The sequence below is a fragment of the Balaenoptera acutorostrata genome, chromosome 3 (genome assembly GCF_949987535.1).
Source record: "Balaenoptera acutorostrata chromosome 3, mBalAcu1.1, whole genome shotgun sequence".
NCBI classification, from domain to species: Eukaryota; Metazoa; Chordata; class Mammalia; order Artiodactyla; family Balaenopteridae; genus Balaenoptera; species Balaenoptera acutorostrata.
Window position 1 is genome coordinate 175,563,164 of NC_080066.1, and position 12,879 is coordinate 175,576,042.

Below are 12,879 nucleotides of genomic sequence, written 5' to 3' on the forward strand. Positions count from 1 at the left end.
AGTATTATTTTTATTTTAAATTTAAAAGGAGGCATAGAATGGTAAAAGTTTTATATTTCTTGTCAAAAAGTTGCAACCATCTAATCTAGTAGCACTACCAAATAACTTAAAGTTAAAGGGAGAACAGGGCCTAGTCCTATCCTGTACTTTTGAGAAATGGAAGTTGATCCATTATAAAACCATTCCTACCTTGAGGTGGCTTTAGTGACAGTGGCACTTAAGATTTTGGTAATCATGATATCAAGTTTAACCTATAGATGAAATGGATTTTGAGGATGGAATAATACACGTTAGCCAGAAATATAAAAAAAAGTAAAAATTTTGGTGAGAAATTGGTCAGTGGGAGAATTCTTCTTGAGTGTTCAGAGTATGATTTTCATTTTGATTCATTTTGACTTCATTTTGATTCATCTGAAGGACTGTGAATTAAAATGCAAGTATAAACCCGTTCCAAATATTATGTTTACCCTTTTGCTAAAGTCAGAGTCCTTATGGTGGCTCCCGGGGCTCCACTTGATCTGTTGCTCCCGTGTTCCCTCTCTGACTTCTCCTCCTTCTTTCCCCTTGCTCAGTCCACACCAGTCACACTGGCATCCTTACTCTTCTCTGGTTGCGGGGCATGCTCCTAACTTAGGGTCTTTGCACCACTCATCCCTCTGCCTAGGATATCTGCCCCAGATACTCACGTGGCCTCCTTCCCATCTTTGCTCAGATCTCACCTCCTCAGTGGGGCTGACCATGACCTCTCCGTTAATACTGCATGCTGCCCCCGGTCACCTTGCACTCCCCATCCTCTATCCCCTCCCCCTAACCTGCTCTACTTTCTTCTTTTTTGAAACATAGCATCTACATTCTCTAAAATATTACCCATTCTCTGAAACTTACCCATTATGTTAGCTTTTATTATCTGTCTCTTTCTCCTAGAATATAAGTGTCAAAAGGTAGGACCTTTGTTTTGTTCCTTGAAGTATAGCTAGTGCCTAGAACAAGTGCTTGGCCTGTGGCAGATTATCAATAAATGTTTGCTGAGTGAATGAATGAACAAATCATTACTCTTCTTCATAAGTTCACGTAATTCACAGTTAACCTTTATTTACTGCTGTGAAAACAAGTAGATTTATGTAATTAGCATGTATAAGAACAATCTTTGAAATAATACCACTTGTATTTGTACCTCCATGTTATAACATGAGTCAGAATTTCCTTCCTTTTTAAGGTGCATAATACTGTGTTGTACATCTGTACCACATTTTGTTTATCCATTTACCCGTGGGCGGACACCTAGGTTGCTTCCACATTTTGGTGGTTGTGAATAGTGCTGCTCTAAACATGGGTGTGCACATCTCTTCGACACTCAACTCTTTTCAGATCTGTTAGCTTAAAGGAATATTCCTATCAATCAATTATATTTTCTGTATATGCCTCCATCTTAATTTTAAAGCTATTAATTTTATTTCCAGAGGTCTTAATTTTATTTAATGGCATGTTTTTCTTTTATGTAATTTATTCTTATAGAATGTGTATTTTGATGTATTTGGTGTAAGACCATGTACGATGGTCTGCATTTTTAGCATGATACAATCCTGGAAAACTATACATCAAAAAAAGTGGGACAAAATCCTTGAAAGAGCGAGCTGTTACTCACTGTTGTGTCTCCCAAAATACCTAGACTGTGAGTGGCCGGAAACAGTAGAGTGAAAACCAGTGGAGTGTTGTATTGTGAAAGCAAAAGGAAGAGAATGTTTCAAGAAAGAAAGAATTAACAACAGTGTTGAGCACTGCTGGGAAATGAGCGGAGCCAATGAGATGATTCGTCAGGTTGTCGGGTTTAGTGCCCTGAGCAAGAGTAGTTTGAGTGGACCTGTGAAAGGAGAGTCCAGATGGAGTGAGTTGTGGGGAGAGTGAGGAGAAAGGACGTGTTCATAAGTACAGCTTTGGTACTGAAAGGGAGAAGAAAGTTAGGATGATAGTGGAGGGGGATTAAAAAACATTTTTTTTTTTTTTCCAATGGGCAAGCCATGAGCATATTTAAAAGCTGATGGGAAGGATCTAGTTGAGGGAGATGTTGAATATTTGACAGAGGGGTTAACTAATAGTTTATGTCAGGACGTTGCGGGGGATGGGATGCAGGTGAAGAAGGAGCTGATGTTTGATGGAGGAGGAGGGCTTCCCTAAATTGTGATCACAGAAGGAGGATAGAATGCATGTAAAGTTAGGCCTGAAGTGGGTGCAGGTGGTTTGTAGGTTTGAGTCTTGGAAAGATAAAAGGAATTCCCACTTGAAGTTTGTGGCTTTTTTCTCTAAAACAGCAGATGAGGTCATCTGTTGAGAGTTATGAGTTAGGAGGGGGAATTACAGTTTTGAGGAGAATAAATAGGGTTCAACATGGATTTCAATTGCTGGGCTTTTAAAAGGAATGGCATTATATATTAAGGATAAAGTTAGATGTCAGGTACTTGAGGAAAAGAAACTTAACCTTTCTGCTGTATAATTTTACGCATTTATTGAAATCCTACCAAGTGCAGTGTATTGTAAGACAGCTCTCTTACCTAGTGAGCTCATAAACTTACAGGGAACATTTATCAAATGCAATAAGAGGTAAGAACAGTGCTGAAGCTTCAGAGGTCATATCTGACTGCAGAAGAGCTAGACCTTACGTTTGGTAGTGTATATATGTCCGTGCCACTCTCTCACTTTGTCCCAGCTTACCCTTCCCTCTCCCCGTATCCTCAAGTCCATTCTCTAGTAGGTCTGCACCTTTATTCCCGTCTTGCCCCTAGGTTCTTCATGAGCATTTTTTTTGGGAAGCAGCCGCATAGCACAGGGAGATCAGCTCAGTGCTTTGTGACCACCTAGAGGGGTGGGATAGGGAGGGTGGGAGGGAGGGAGATGCAAGAGGGAAGAGATATGGGGATATATGTATATGTATAACTGATTCACTTTGTTATAAAGCAGAAACTAACACCATTGTAAAGCAATTATACTCCAATAAAGATTTAAAAAAAAAAAAAAAAAGAAAAGAGCTAGATCTTTGCATATGGAAAAGATTTCACCAAGTGTAGACAGGGGAGGGTGAGAAAGTGCTTTCTACTACAAAGAGTGCAGCTGAGAATATGCTGGTACCATGTTAATGGCATGGTGAAAATTATCCTTGAATCACTGTGTCTCTATACAGTTTTAAAACATCAGAGAAGCTTATGACTTTAAAGAAAATTTCATAAAAATATATGACCCCCTCAAAGGAACTTACGTGCATACCTGTTTTAGGGAAAATTTATGACTAGTCATCCAGTATGTGACAGGATTATACAGCATTGTAATTTCCCAGTTTGGGTATGATGAATTCATAGAGCTCATTAAGTGTAAGTGGCATTATTTGATTCATTCAAGCTTTTTTCTCTCCTCAGCAGAAGATTAAAAAAAAATATTCCAAACTTGAATCCAGGACTTGGAAAATGCCAGTTGTCTAAATACAGTACCATATTGTGATAAATATAGCTATTGGAATTTTAAGACTCTTTTCACAAAACTTTTAATATTCACAGCAGAACTTTTTTTGGAATGTTATCTGAAAAACAGAGGACCATTTTATTACCAGAGCTGACTATTAATTAGGGTATTGTTTCAGATATAAAAGTTGATCTGCCACTGAAATTCTATTTGAATATGTATAGTTCCAAGCTTGCTTTGTGTATTTAATAACTTCAGTACCATAATTACTCTGTTTACAATTAAATTTTGGTGAATATGCTAATATGGGATATACCAGCGAGTGATTTCAGTAAAGGGCAGTGTTGATTTGCATTTTCACGTGCTTTTCACTTGCATCTGAATTTCATTTAATATCAGTGGGAAAAGAAGTGGTCAGTTTATGTAATGGTCAGTGACGGTAAACTTTCTTTTGCTTGAAATCTCTCTGTTGGATTGGCCGTCATAACCTGCTTTGCTCCAGGTGGGCAGAAATTATGCAGAAAGATTTAATTTGGTAGAGGTTTGTGCCCTCCATTTTATTCTTTAATAGAAACCTTAATGTAGGTATTGGTTTCATTATTAGGAGAAACCTATAATGTACTAAAGCAATTGGTTAATTCCAATGAGTATTTTAAGTTCTTTACTGAGGTAAATGTTTATGGTCATGTTATTTATTACAGTTTTTGAGCAAGGACTTCTGGTTTTAAATAATTCTCCTTTCTTCTTTTCAGAAATCCTCTGAAAAGGAACAAGGAGATTGAGACACATCGATTTCATATTCTCTGAAACTCGGAGACTTCTTTTACTCTGAACCAGAAAGTAAGAGGGGCTGCCAAGTGCAGTGAAGGTCAGATAGGGTTGTGGGAGGATGCTGAAAGGTGGCCCTCTCAGGTCTGAGACCCATCTCAGACAAAACTGGCAGAGTAGGGTTCTCCAAAGGAAGTGGCCCACCCCGAGGGGCACAACCAGTGGCCTTTGTTGGGAAGAACAGGAATGGGTGTTGGCAGAAAAGGGCCCTAGGACACTTGATGGCATGATGAAATGTTCTGTATCTTGATCAGGGTGGTTGGTACTCAAGTGTGTATGCATGTGCAAACATTTGTCAACCTGTGTATACATTTGTGCAGGTTATCAATTTATTGCTTCTCAACTCCAAATACACTTTTTTTTGATCTGTTGGTGATACTTGACCTAGACCCTGTAAACATGTTTTCCTCTCCGGCACAAGGTTAGGTTAGTCAGTAGAGGGTGAGGGACAGACACTGCCAGGCAGAGTGGGGAAGGGGCTTCTCTTGCTGTTGTAGCGTGCTTTTTTTTTTCTCTCTCTCTTAAGGTATGGATGCCAGCGTGCTTACTCTCTGTGACTTTTCTTTAGTACCCTGGCAGGCAGTATCTTGCTTCCACCAGGACCCCGGCGGGTGGATTCCTGGGGCCCAGCTGGCAACCCAGAGAACTCTGCCACCCGGTGGGCTGTAGCCAGAGCCTTTCCAGTGAAGAGTTCATTTCTGTGTTCTCGCCCTTAACCTTGTAGGTAGTATCTGCTCCCTGCCTTTTCTGTTCCTTAGAGTTCTCTTTTACCCCTTTTAATAGTCAGCCACCTTTTAGAAATTAATAGTTTTGTATATTAAGTGTTCTTGTTTAAGTTACTTGTGCATTTTTTTTTTCTCCTGATTGGACCCTGTTACAACACTTAAGGTTTGTGTAATTTACTGTGTTAATTTTACGTAAATGAAGAAATAGAATGAAATAAATCATAAGTGACGTGAACATACCGTTTAGATATCACCCAGACTGGGGTATGGAACATGACCAGATCCCCAGAAACCTTCTTCTTCCAACTCATAGTCATTTCCTCCCCCCAGTGGTTTCTGCTCTTTGACTGCTGTTGTCACAGATTAGTGCAATGGAATCACGAATGTCTCGTCTTGTGTCTGGCTTCTTTTTTCAACATAGCATTGGGAGGTTCATCTATTTTATTATGTCCATTTTCCTGTTGATGGACATGGGGGTTTCCAGTGTTTCGCTATTTTGAGTAAAGCTGGGCTTCCCTGGTGGCGCAGTGGTTGAGAATCTGCCTGCCAATGCAGGGGACACGGGTTCGAGCCCTGGTCTGGGAAGATCCCACATGCCGCGGAGCAACTAGGCCTGTGAGCCACAACTACTGAGCCTGCGCGTCTGGAGCCTGTGCTCTGCAACAAGAGAGGCCGCGATAGTGAGAGGCCCGCGCACCGCGATGAAGAGTGGCCCCCGCTTGCCGCAACTAGAGAAAGCCCTTGCACAGAAACGAAGACCCAACACAGCCAAAAATAAAATATAAATAAATAAATAAATTTGAGTAAAGCTGCTGTTAATCCTTTTGGTGGACATGTTTTCATTTCTCTCAGGTATGTACATAGAAGAGGAATTGTTGGGTCAGGTAGCAGCTACTGCAAAACAGATTTTCAGAATGGCTGAAACATTGGCCCATGTATGAGAGCTCCATTTGCTCCACATCCTTACCAACACTCAGTATTGTCAGGCTTTCAGAGTTGAGATATTCACAACTTTTAAGGAATAGGTAATTCAAATGCTGTTTAAACTCTTTATATTGTGGTAAGAGAAGAAAAACTTCAAAAGTGTTTTTATGAAGTGAGCATAATATTGATATCAAAACAAATAAATATGTTAGAAAAAAGAAAACTACAGACCAGTCTTACTTATGAATATCAATTTTATTCCTAAATAAAATATTAGTAAATAGAATCCAGCAGCACACTCTAAGAATCATAACCTTAATCAGGTAGTATGTTTTTTTAAAGGGTGGTTATCATGTTAAATTGCCCTGCATAACTATGTGGTGTTCCAGCTGCATTTGTTTAAGTCTTTTGTGTCTCTCTACATGTTAAAAGATGAGTTATTGACCAAATGCTTATTTATTAATCCACTGCCATTGCCACCCCCTTGCATCCAGCAGAAGCCAGCCTCTGAGCACTGACACGGCTGTCGGTTGTCCGTGGCCAGCCTACGATTGTAGGGCTGGCAGAAGGGAGGCCTCCGCATCTTTTTTCCGCAAGAAGCCACTTGTGGAAAGGGAGGAAGGGAGTTTCATTTAGGGGCATTTTAAAGAAAATTTTGTGTTGTAGCGGCCCCTTTCTACCAGAGCAGCAGAGTATATTTCAGTGACTTCTTCACATTCATGTGGAGTAGGTAGAAGTGTGAGGGAAGTTTTAACCCAAGCATAAAGTTAGTTTCAAATAGTAATTAGTAAACCAACATTCCATTCCATTCCAAAGAAAGGTAATCTAGGACCTACATTGTAACAGTTTGTATGAACTTTTTCTGTACTTAGTTTACTTGGGTTGGTTTGATATATTTAAGTTCCTCAAACACTTGTGGATCTCCCTAATGTGTATGGAAGGCTGACTAAAAGAAAAAAAAAAAAACTGGATTCCGACCTCATATCTTACACCAATATAAGTGTAGACAGATAAAAAATTTACCAAGAAATTTTATGAAACCGTAAAATAACTAAAGGAAAACATGGAGATGTTTGAAAAAAGAAATTTGACTGGGAGAGGTCTTTCTAAGGATGACATAAAACCCAAAAGCTAAAAATAAACAGTATTAAAAGATAAATAAATTGGAAAAAGTATTTGCAATGTAAAGAGCTAATTTGTTTAATATATATAGAATATATATGAAGTGCCTATAAATAAAAAAGCAAAAGGCTACTAATAGTTCACAGGAAATGAAGTACAGATTTTACTTTGGAGACTTTCTTTTTGGATGTGTGTGATTGGACAAGCTCATGGAGTATGAAAAGATTTCCAATTTTGATCCTTTGGGGATTGTTAATTATAGGAGCAGTAATTTTTTTTTTTAATTAATTTATTTTTATTTTTAGCTGTGTTGGGTCTTCGTTTCTGTGCTAGGGCTTTCTCTAGTTGCGGCAAGCGGGGGCCACTCTTCATCGCGGTGCGCGGGCCTCTCACTGTTGCGGCCTCTCTTGTTGCGGAGCACAGGTTCCAGACGCGCAGGCTCAGTAGTTGTGGCTCACGGGCTTAGTTGAGGAGCAGTAATTTTTTAATGTTTAAAAACCATAAAGTATTTCACAGTACAGAAAATCTTATTAAGCAAATATAGACTGAATGAATTAGAAGGTACTTTTATAACCACCACCTATGTCAAGAGATATTACTGAACCCACCATGTGCCCCATCCTAATCACAACTTTCTTATGCTCCCCCAAAGTAAGTTCTAGCTTTTATGGTAATTGTTTTCTTTTCTTTATAGTTTTAGCACTCAAATGTGCATCCCTAAACACTGTGGTTTAGATTTGCCAGATTTTGTTAGATATGTTGTTTTAAGTGTTTTTAAATCTAGTTTTCTTCTCCCTCATCTCTTCTTTTTCCCCCTTTATTTGTTGAAGAAATGGTGTTATATGCACTGTAGTGCTTCCCACAGTTAGGAGTTTGCTGATTACATTCCTGTGTCACAGTTTATCATGTTCTTCTGTTCCCTTCATATCCTGTGAATTGATAGGCTAAATCAGATTCAGGATCCGTTTATTTTTTATTTCTTATTTCTTTTTTCGCAGGATAACTTTATGGGTAGTGGCGTTTTTTTTATCAGGAGGCATGTAATGTCTGGATATCTCATATTTTGATGTTAGTAGCTATCGTTGCTCAATGTCTGGATCCATTAATGCATTAGGAGGTGGAATTAGCATTAAGCTAAAACCATTCTTACTCACTTATTAGCTGAAATTTTTCTATAAGGAGAAATTTCTCTTCATCTTCTATTTGGTTACCCAGTGGTACAATTCATGTAAGAAAGAAAGGACAGATGCTGGATTCTTTCCCTTTATTTACCGGTTTTCAAAATTGAGCGGTTTCCTGTTATCCTCTAGAGGTGACCACTTAAGTTTTCTTACTATTATGAACTCTTGGATTTACCCATTTTGTGTGTTTCAGTCCATTATGGTTATATTTATTGACTCAAATTGGCTCATCTTTGGTAGTGGGAACATCTTTCAAGTTGACTCCTTAGACATATTTGACATAACTCTAGTAGTTTTTGGTAGCTTCCTTGACATCTAGAAATGACGAGGTGTTCCAGGTTTATCTTGTACATTTCCAGCTCCAGACCTGGAATCAGTCGTTTCTTCAAGGAACCTGGTTTCTTTTAACAGGAAATGGTATTTCAGGAATACCGTTTGGGTACTAGGGATGCTCATTGCTACTGGGTTGTTTATTGTTTCTAAGCTTTTTTTTTGTGAATGGGGCTAGGAAATACAAAGGGGTGTGTGTGTATGTATATATATTCTTTCTGTAAAAGATAAAGTACCTTCTGAATTAAAGAAATACTTCCAAATATAATCCTACCTCTTCTTTCAGCTGCATCCTTTTTCTTCCATATCTGAATCCTGATTTTTAAGGACACAGTGATGATAGAATTAAAACATCACATAATTATTCATTTGCATTATTCCACATCTGTGACCACAATAGCTGTAGTTAACAAAACTAAGTATCACCACAATATGATTACTGGAAAGTTGATTTTTTTTTTTTGCATGTTTTCCCATTTTTTGCGATTGTACTGTGTCCACATTGGCAGAACATATACCCATTATCTATTCTAGCCTCTCCTTTATAACCCTTGTGGAAACTCAGTTCTACAAATAAGTATCTATTTACTGCTCACTGTCAGTTCTTATAGTGGCTTTTCTTTAGTCATTTTAGATATCTGAGGCTTGTTCTCTAGTAGATTCTTATTCCCTTTTCCCTTTTCCATGTTGATAACACTTTGAAGTCTTTAGATTTGAAATTTAACTGAGTGTAGACTCTTTGGTTCAGGTTTTCTTTCCTTGAGTCTTAAATATGTTACTTCCTTTTTTTTTCTGGCATAAAATGTTGCTGTCAAAGTGATGACAATATGATTTTACTTTCCTTACAAACTATCTTTTTTTGGCCTGCATGCACAAAGAATATTTTCTTTTACTATTAAGTTCAGTGATTTTACTAGACTAGGCTGTGTCTCAGTGTTGGTCATTCTGGGTTGATTAGTATGTGGTGTGATCTTTCACTTTGGGGTTTCACTTTTTTTTTTTTTAAGTTCAGGAAAGTCTTCTTGAATTAAAGCATTTAAACTGTCTTAATAAGGAAGACAGTTCCTTCTTACAATAAGGAAATCATCAAATAGGAGATTACTCTGATGATTTGATAAAGCTAGATAAAATTTAGAAGGCATTCATTTTAGTATTTGGAAGTACTGTGTGTCTTAGTTATTTCTTTTACTCAATCTACTGTAGCTTTAAAAGTCACCTTTTTTGGTGTTTTGAGTCTGGGCTGTCATGGTTACAACTGAAATTCCATTCAGGAAAGTTTTATAATGATTACAAACATTAAGAGAATTAGTTGATATGAAGAAATAACGGACACATTCATTTTGAAGATTCTTTTGTTAACTTAGAGAAGATTTAGACAATGAAGATGCATCAGTATTCTGTAGGAAAAAGTTAAATTTAAAAATCCCCAATAAATTAATAAAGAGCATTTGCATAAATGGAGTTTGTGTATGTGGAGTGATATGGGTGGATATTTGCTTAAAAAATTTCCAATCTAATGTAGTATGTATGTATTTAGAATATCTAGGCTCAAAACCAAACTACTTACGTAAATTGTCGGATCTTAACAGACATCTTTCAGCTGAATAGCCATTTCACATGTTGCTGGCTACCTTACAACTCTTATCACCCTCTTTACTGTATCTCTAATACAGTTTTAGGGAACTATAGGATCCTAAAAACTATTTGTTTTAAATCTTTTTCAATTAATAGATTAATCTGAGAGTTTGAAATCACACACACACACAGTCTGGTTCATGCTTTCTTTTCTTCAGTCTTAAGTGTGTTACTTCCTTTTTTTCTGGGCCACTGAGTTCATACCCTTGCCCAAGAACTTGGCCCTTACTCTACAGCTTGCTAGCCTTGCTGGCCACCATTCCTGACCCACCCTTCCTTCACTCAGTGAAGTAAGTTATGTCTAAGGGCACTTAAAGCCCAGAGAGAAGTGACTTGATCAAGATAACCCAAAACTGGCCTCACACCTACACTCGAATCTAGGTCTTTTCATTATAGTCCTGTGCTCTTTTCGCGGTAAAACACTGCTCTCCATGAATGCTATGCTAAGCTTGTCTGTTAGTAAGTAAAGTAAATAGGAATTCATCTCCAAAAGGATAGTTGGTGAGAAGGGAAACATACAAATGCTGGATATCACCAGCTTTGCCTTTTCTGTGAACCCAAATGACTATAAACAGCCGTAATTTCTCCTGGTCACTCCTTCATTATGGTGACTTTTGTAATTGTGGGTCATGTTGGTGAGGCTTTGCAGCCAGGGAATCCTCAGTGCAGATTTCTATTGTTCGGCCACTTAGTAGGTATATGACCTTGGACAGGTTTCTTAACTTTGCTGAGCCTTAATTTCGTCATCTGTAAAATGGGGATGATAATGTAATCTTCATGGAGTTGTGAGGATGGATGGAAGCCTATGTGTAAAGCATCTACTATCTTGCCATAAATACTCTTTCCCTTTCCTCTCATGTTAACTGTCTTGTGTTTTCAGTATCTACTGTGTTCTTATCCCATCAACATTGACCTTCGTAAACTCCTCATTGCGTTTGTATAGAGTGTGCATTCTAATTGGATGTACCTTTCCCCCTCAGCTTCATAGAGCAATTCTTTTGTTGTTGTTGCTAAATAGCGTTTTTAGTCATAGACGATATTAGACCACTGGAACTTTAAATATTTTCTTGAAAGTAATTGCATGGATCGTTTTATTTATTGCTTCCTCTCCTAAGTTAAGAGATAATCAAAAGGATTGAGCACTTATAAATTAGAATTAACAGATGTCCTTTATTTAAGTTTTGGAGTAAGTAGGAATTTGAATAGCATCTTTGTTGCACAGAAGCTTTCCTTAGTGAAAAGGTTTTCAACACTTCTAGGATTATAATCTTGCATGTTGCTTTGTTTTGTATTATAGTGAAAATGCCTCGTGTAAAAGCAGCTCAAGCTGGAAGACAGGGCCCTGCAAAGAGACATCTTGCAGAACATTTTGCAGCCGGGGAGATAATCACTGACATGAACAAAAAGGAATGGAAACTAGGATCACCCATTGGCCAAGGTGGCTTTGGTTGTATATATCTTGGTAAGTGTATGACTACTTCTAATTGTCAGTCCGAAGAAGTATATGCTTTGTTATCAAAATATTGATAGTTTCTTAATTGCATACTTTTACAGAATGCTTCTAATAATCTACAGTCAACATAATATTGTATAATTAGGCAAAAATGCATCTGTGACCTGGGAGTGGAGAAGACAGTTGATTTAATCACAGTAGAAACAGAGGATAAAATATCTGTAATATTGTCATTAGCATATGACTTTAGATTTTTAAGATATTCTATATAATATTAATCTCCTTTGAGACCCAAAGAAAGCCATACCTTTCTTTCCCCACCTCCACCCAATTAGGATGTATTCCCATTGTTTTGGTTTAATTTGGAGATTTTCAGATCTTTAATAGGTATGGATTTACCTTTTCTTTTTATACAACCCTAATAGTCATCAGAGTGGAATTTAGGAGAATGACCTAGAAGTTGCATATTAGGCCTGAAATGTGCTTTTTAATTAGCATACTTACCCTGAAATCTGAGGGGACCCATCGTGGAACCCTGGGATTCTGTAAGTTAACTAATTGGTTGATTTAAAAAATATTTTACGTGATTACTTCTAAAGCTGTCTGCTTCACCAGGAATATTAGTAGTGATACAGTGCATTTCATGATTGCTTTTGATATTTCTTTCTAACTTTTCCGTTATATATTCTTACTCCACCTCTAATCTTGATTTAATTATTTGATTTCTGCCATGCGGTTTATAAAATTTTATTTTTAGCAGTGAACGCTTTTTTATTTTCAAGCAACATCTTAACTCAGAATACTAATATTAATACTAGATTAGCGTCATGTGAAAACTTATTAGAACTGTACATTTTCGGGTCCCACCCCAGACCTACAAATCCCCACCTGTAGGAAATGTGATTGAACAAGCCCTCCAGGGGATTCAAATGCCTGGGAAAGTTTGAGAACCGCTGACATAGATGAAAGAGCAGCAGCTCTTAGTCAAGAGGGGTCTGACTCAACCGGGACCGATGGGCTATAGTTGGCTAGCCGCAGTCTCTAGAGGTATGTTCATGAAGCATAGTTTAAAAACCAGCGCTTTACTGTATTTTATAATCTCTCTAGGTTAGTGGCACCTGTCTTTGGGGAAATAGTTGTTGATTCTTTAGTTTTGTTTGGAACCAAACCCATTCCAGTGAACTAGGCTATCTGACTTAAGCCGAAAGCCCTCATAAATCATGAAAGGTTA

General features: G+C 37.8%; 1 protein-coding gene across 3 annotated transcripts in view; it reads left to right on the forward strand.

Annotated features, from left to right (window-relative positions):
* Positions 1-12,879, forward strand: part of VRK1 (VRK serine/threonine kinase 1) — a 75,931-nt gene that overhangs the window by 21,149 nt on the left and 41,903 nt on the right. For 2 of the 3 annotated variants that reach the window (XM_007178878.2, XM_007178879.2), the window contains exons 2-3: positions 4,203-4,290; positions 11,493-11,657. In XM_007178878.2, coding sequence (XP_007178940.1) covers position 4,290; positions 11,493-11,657 — 166 coding nt within the window. In that variant the 5' untranslated portion in view covers positions 4,203-4,289. The remainder of the gene's footprint in view (positions 1-4,202; positions 4,291-11,492; positions 11,658-12,879) is intronic. The other variant, XM_007178880.3, reaches the window with a different exon arrangement.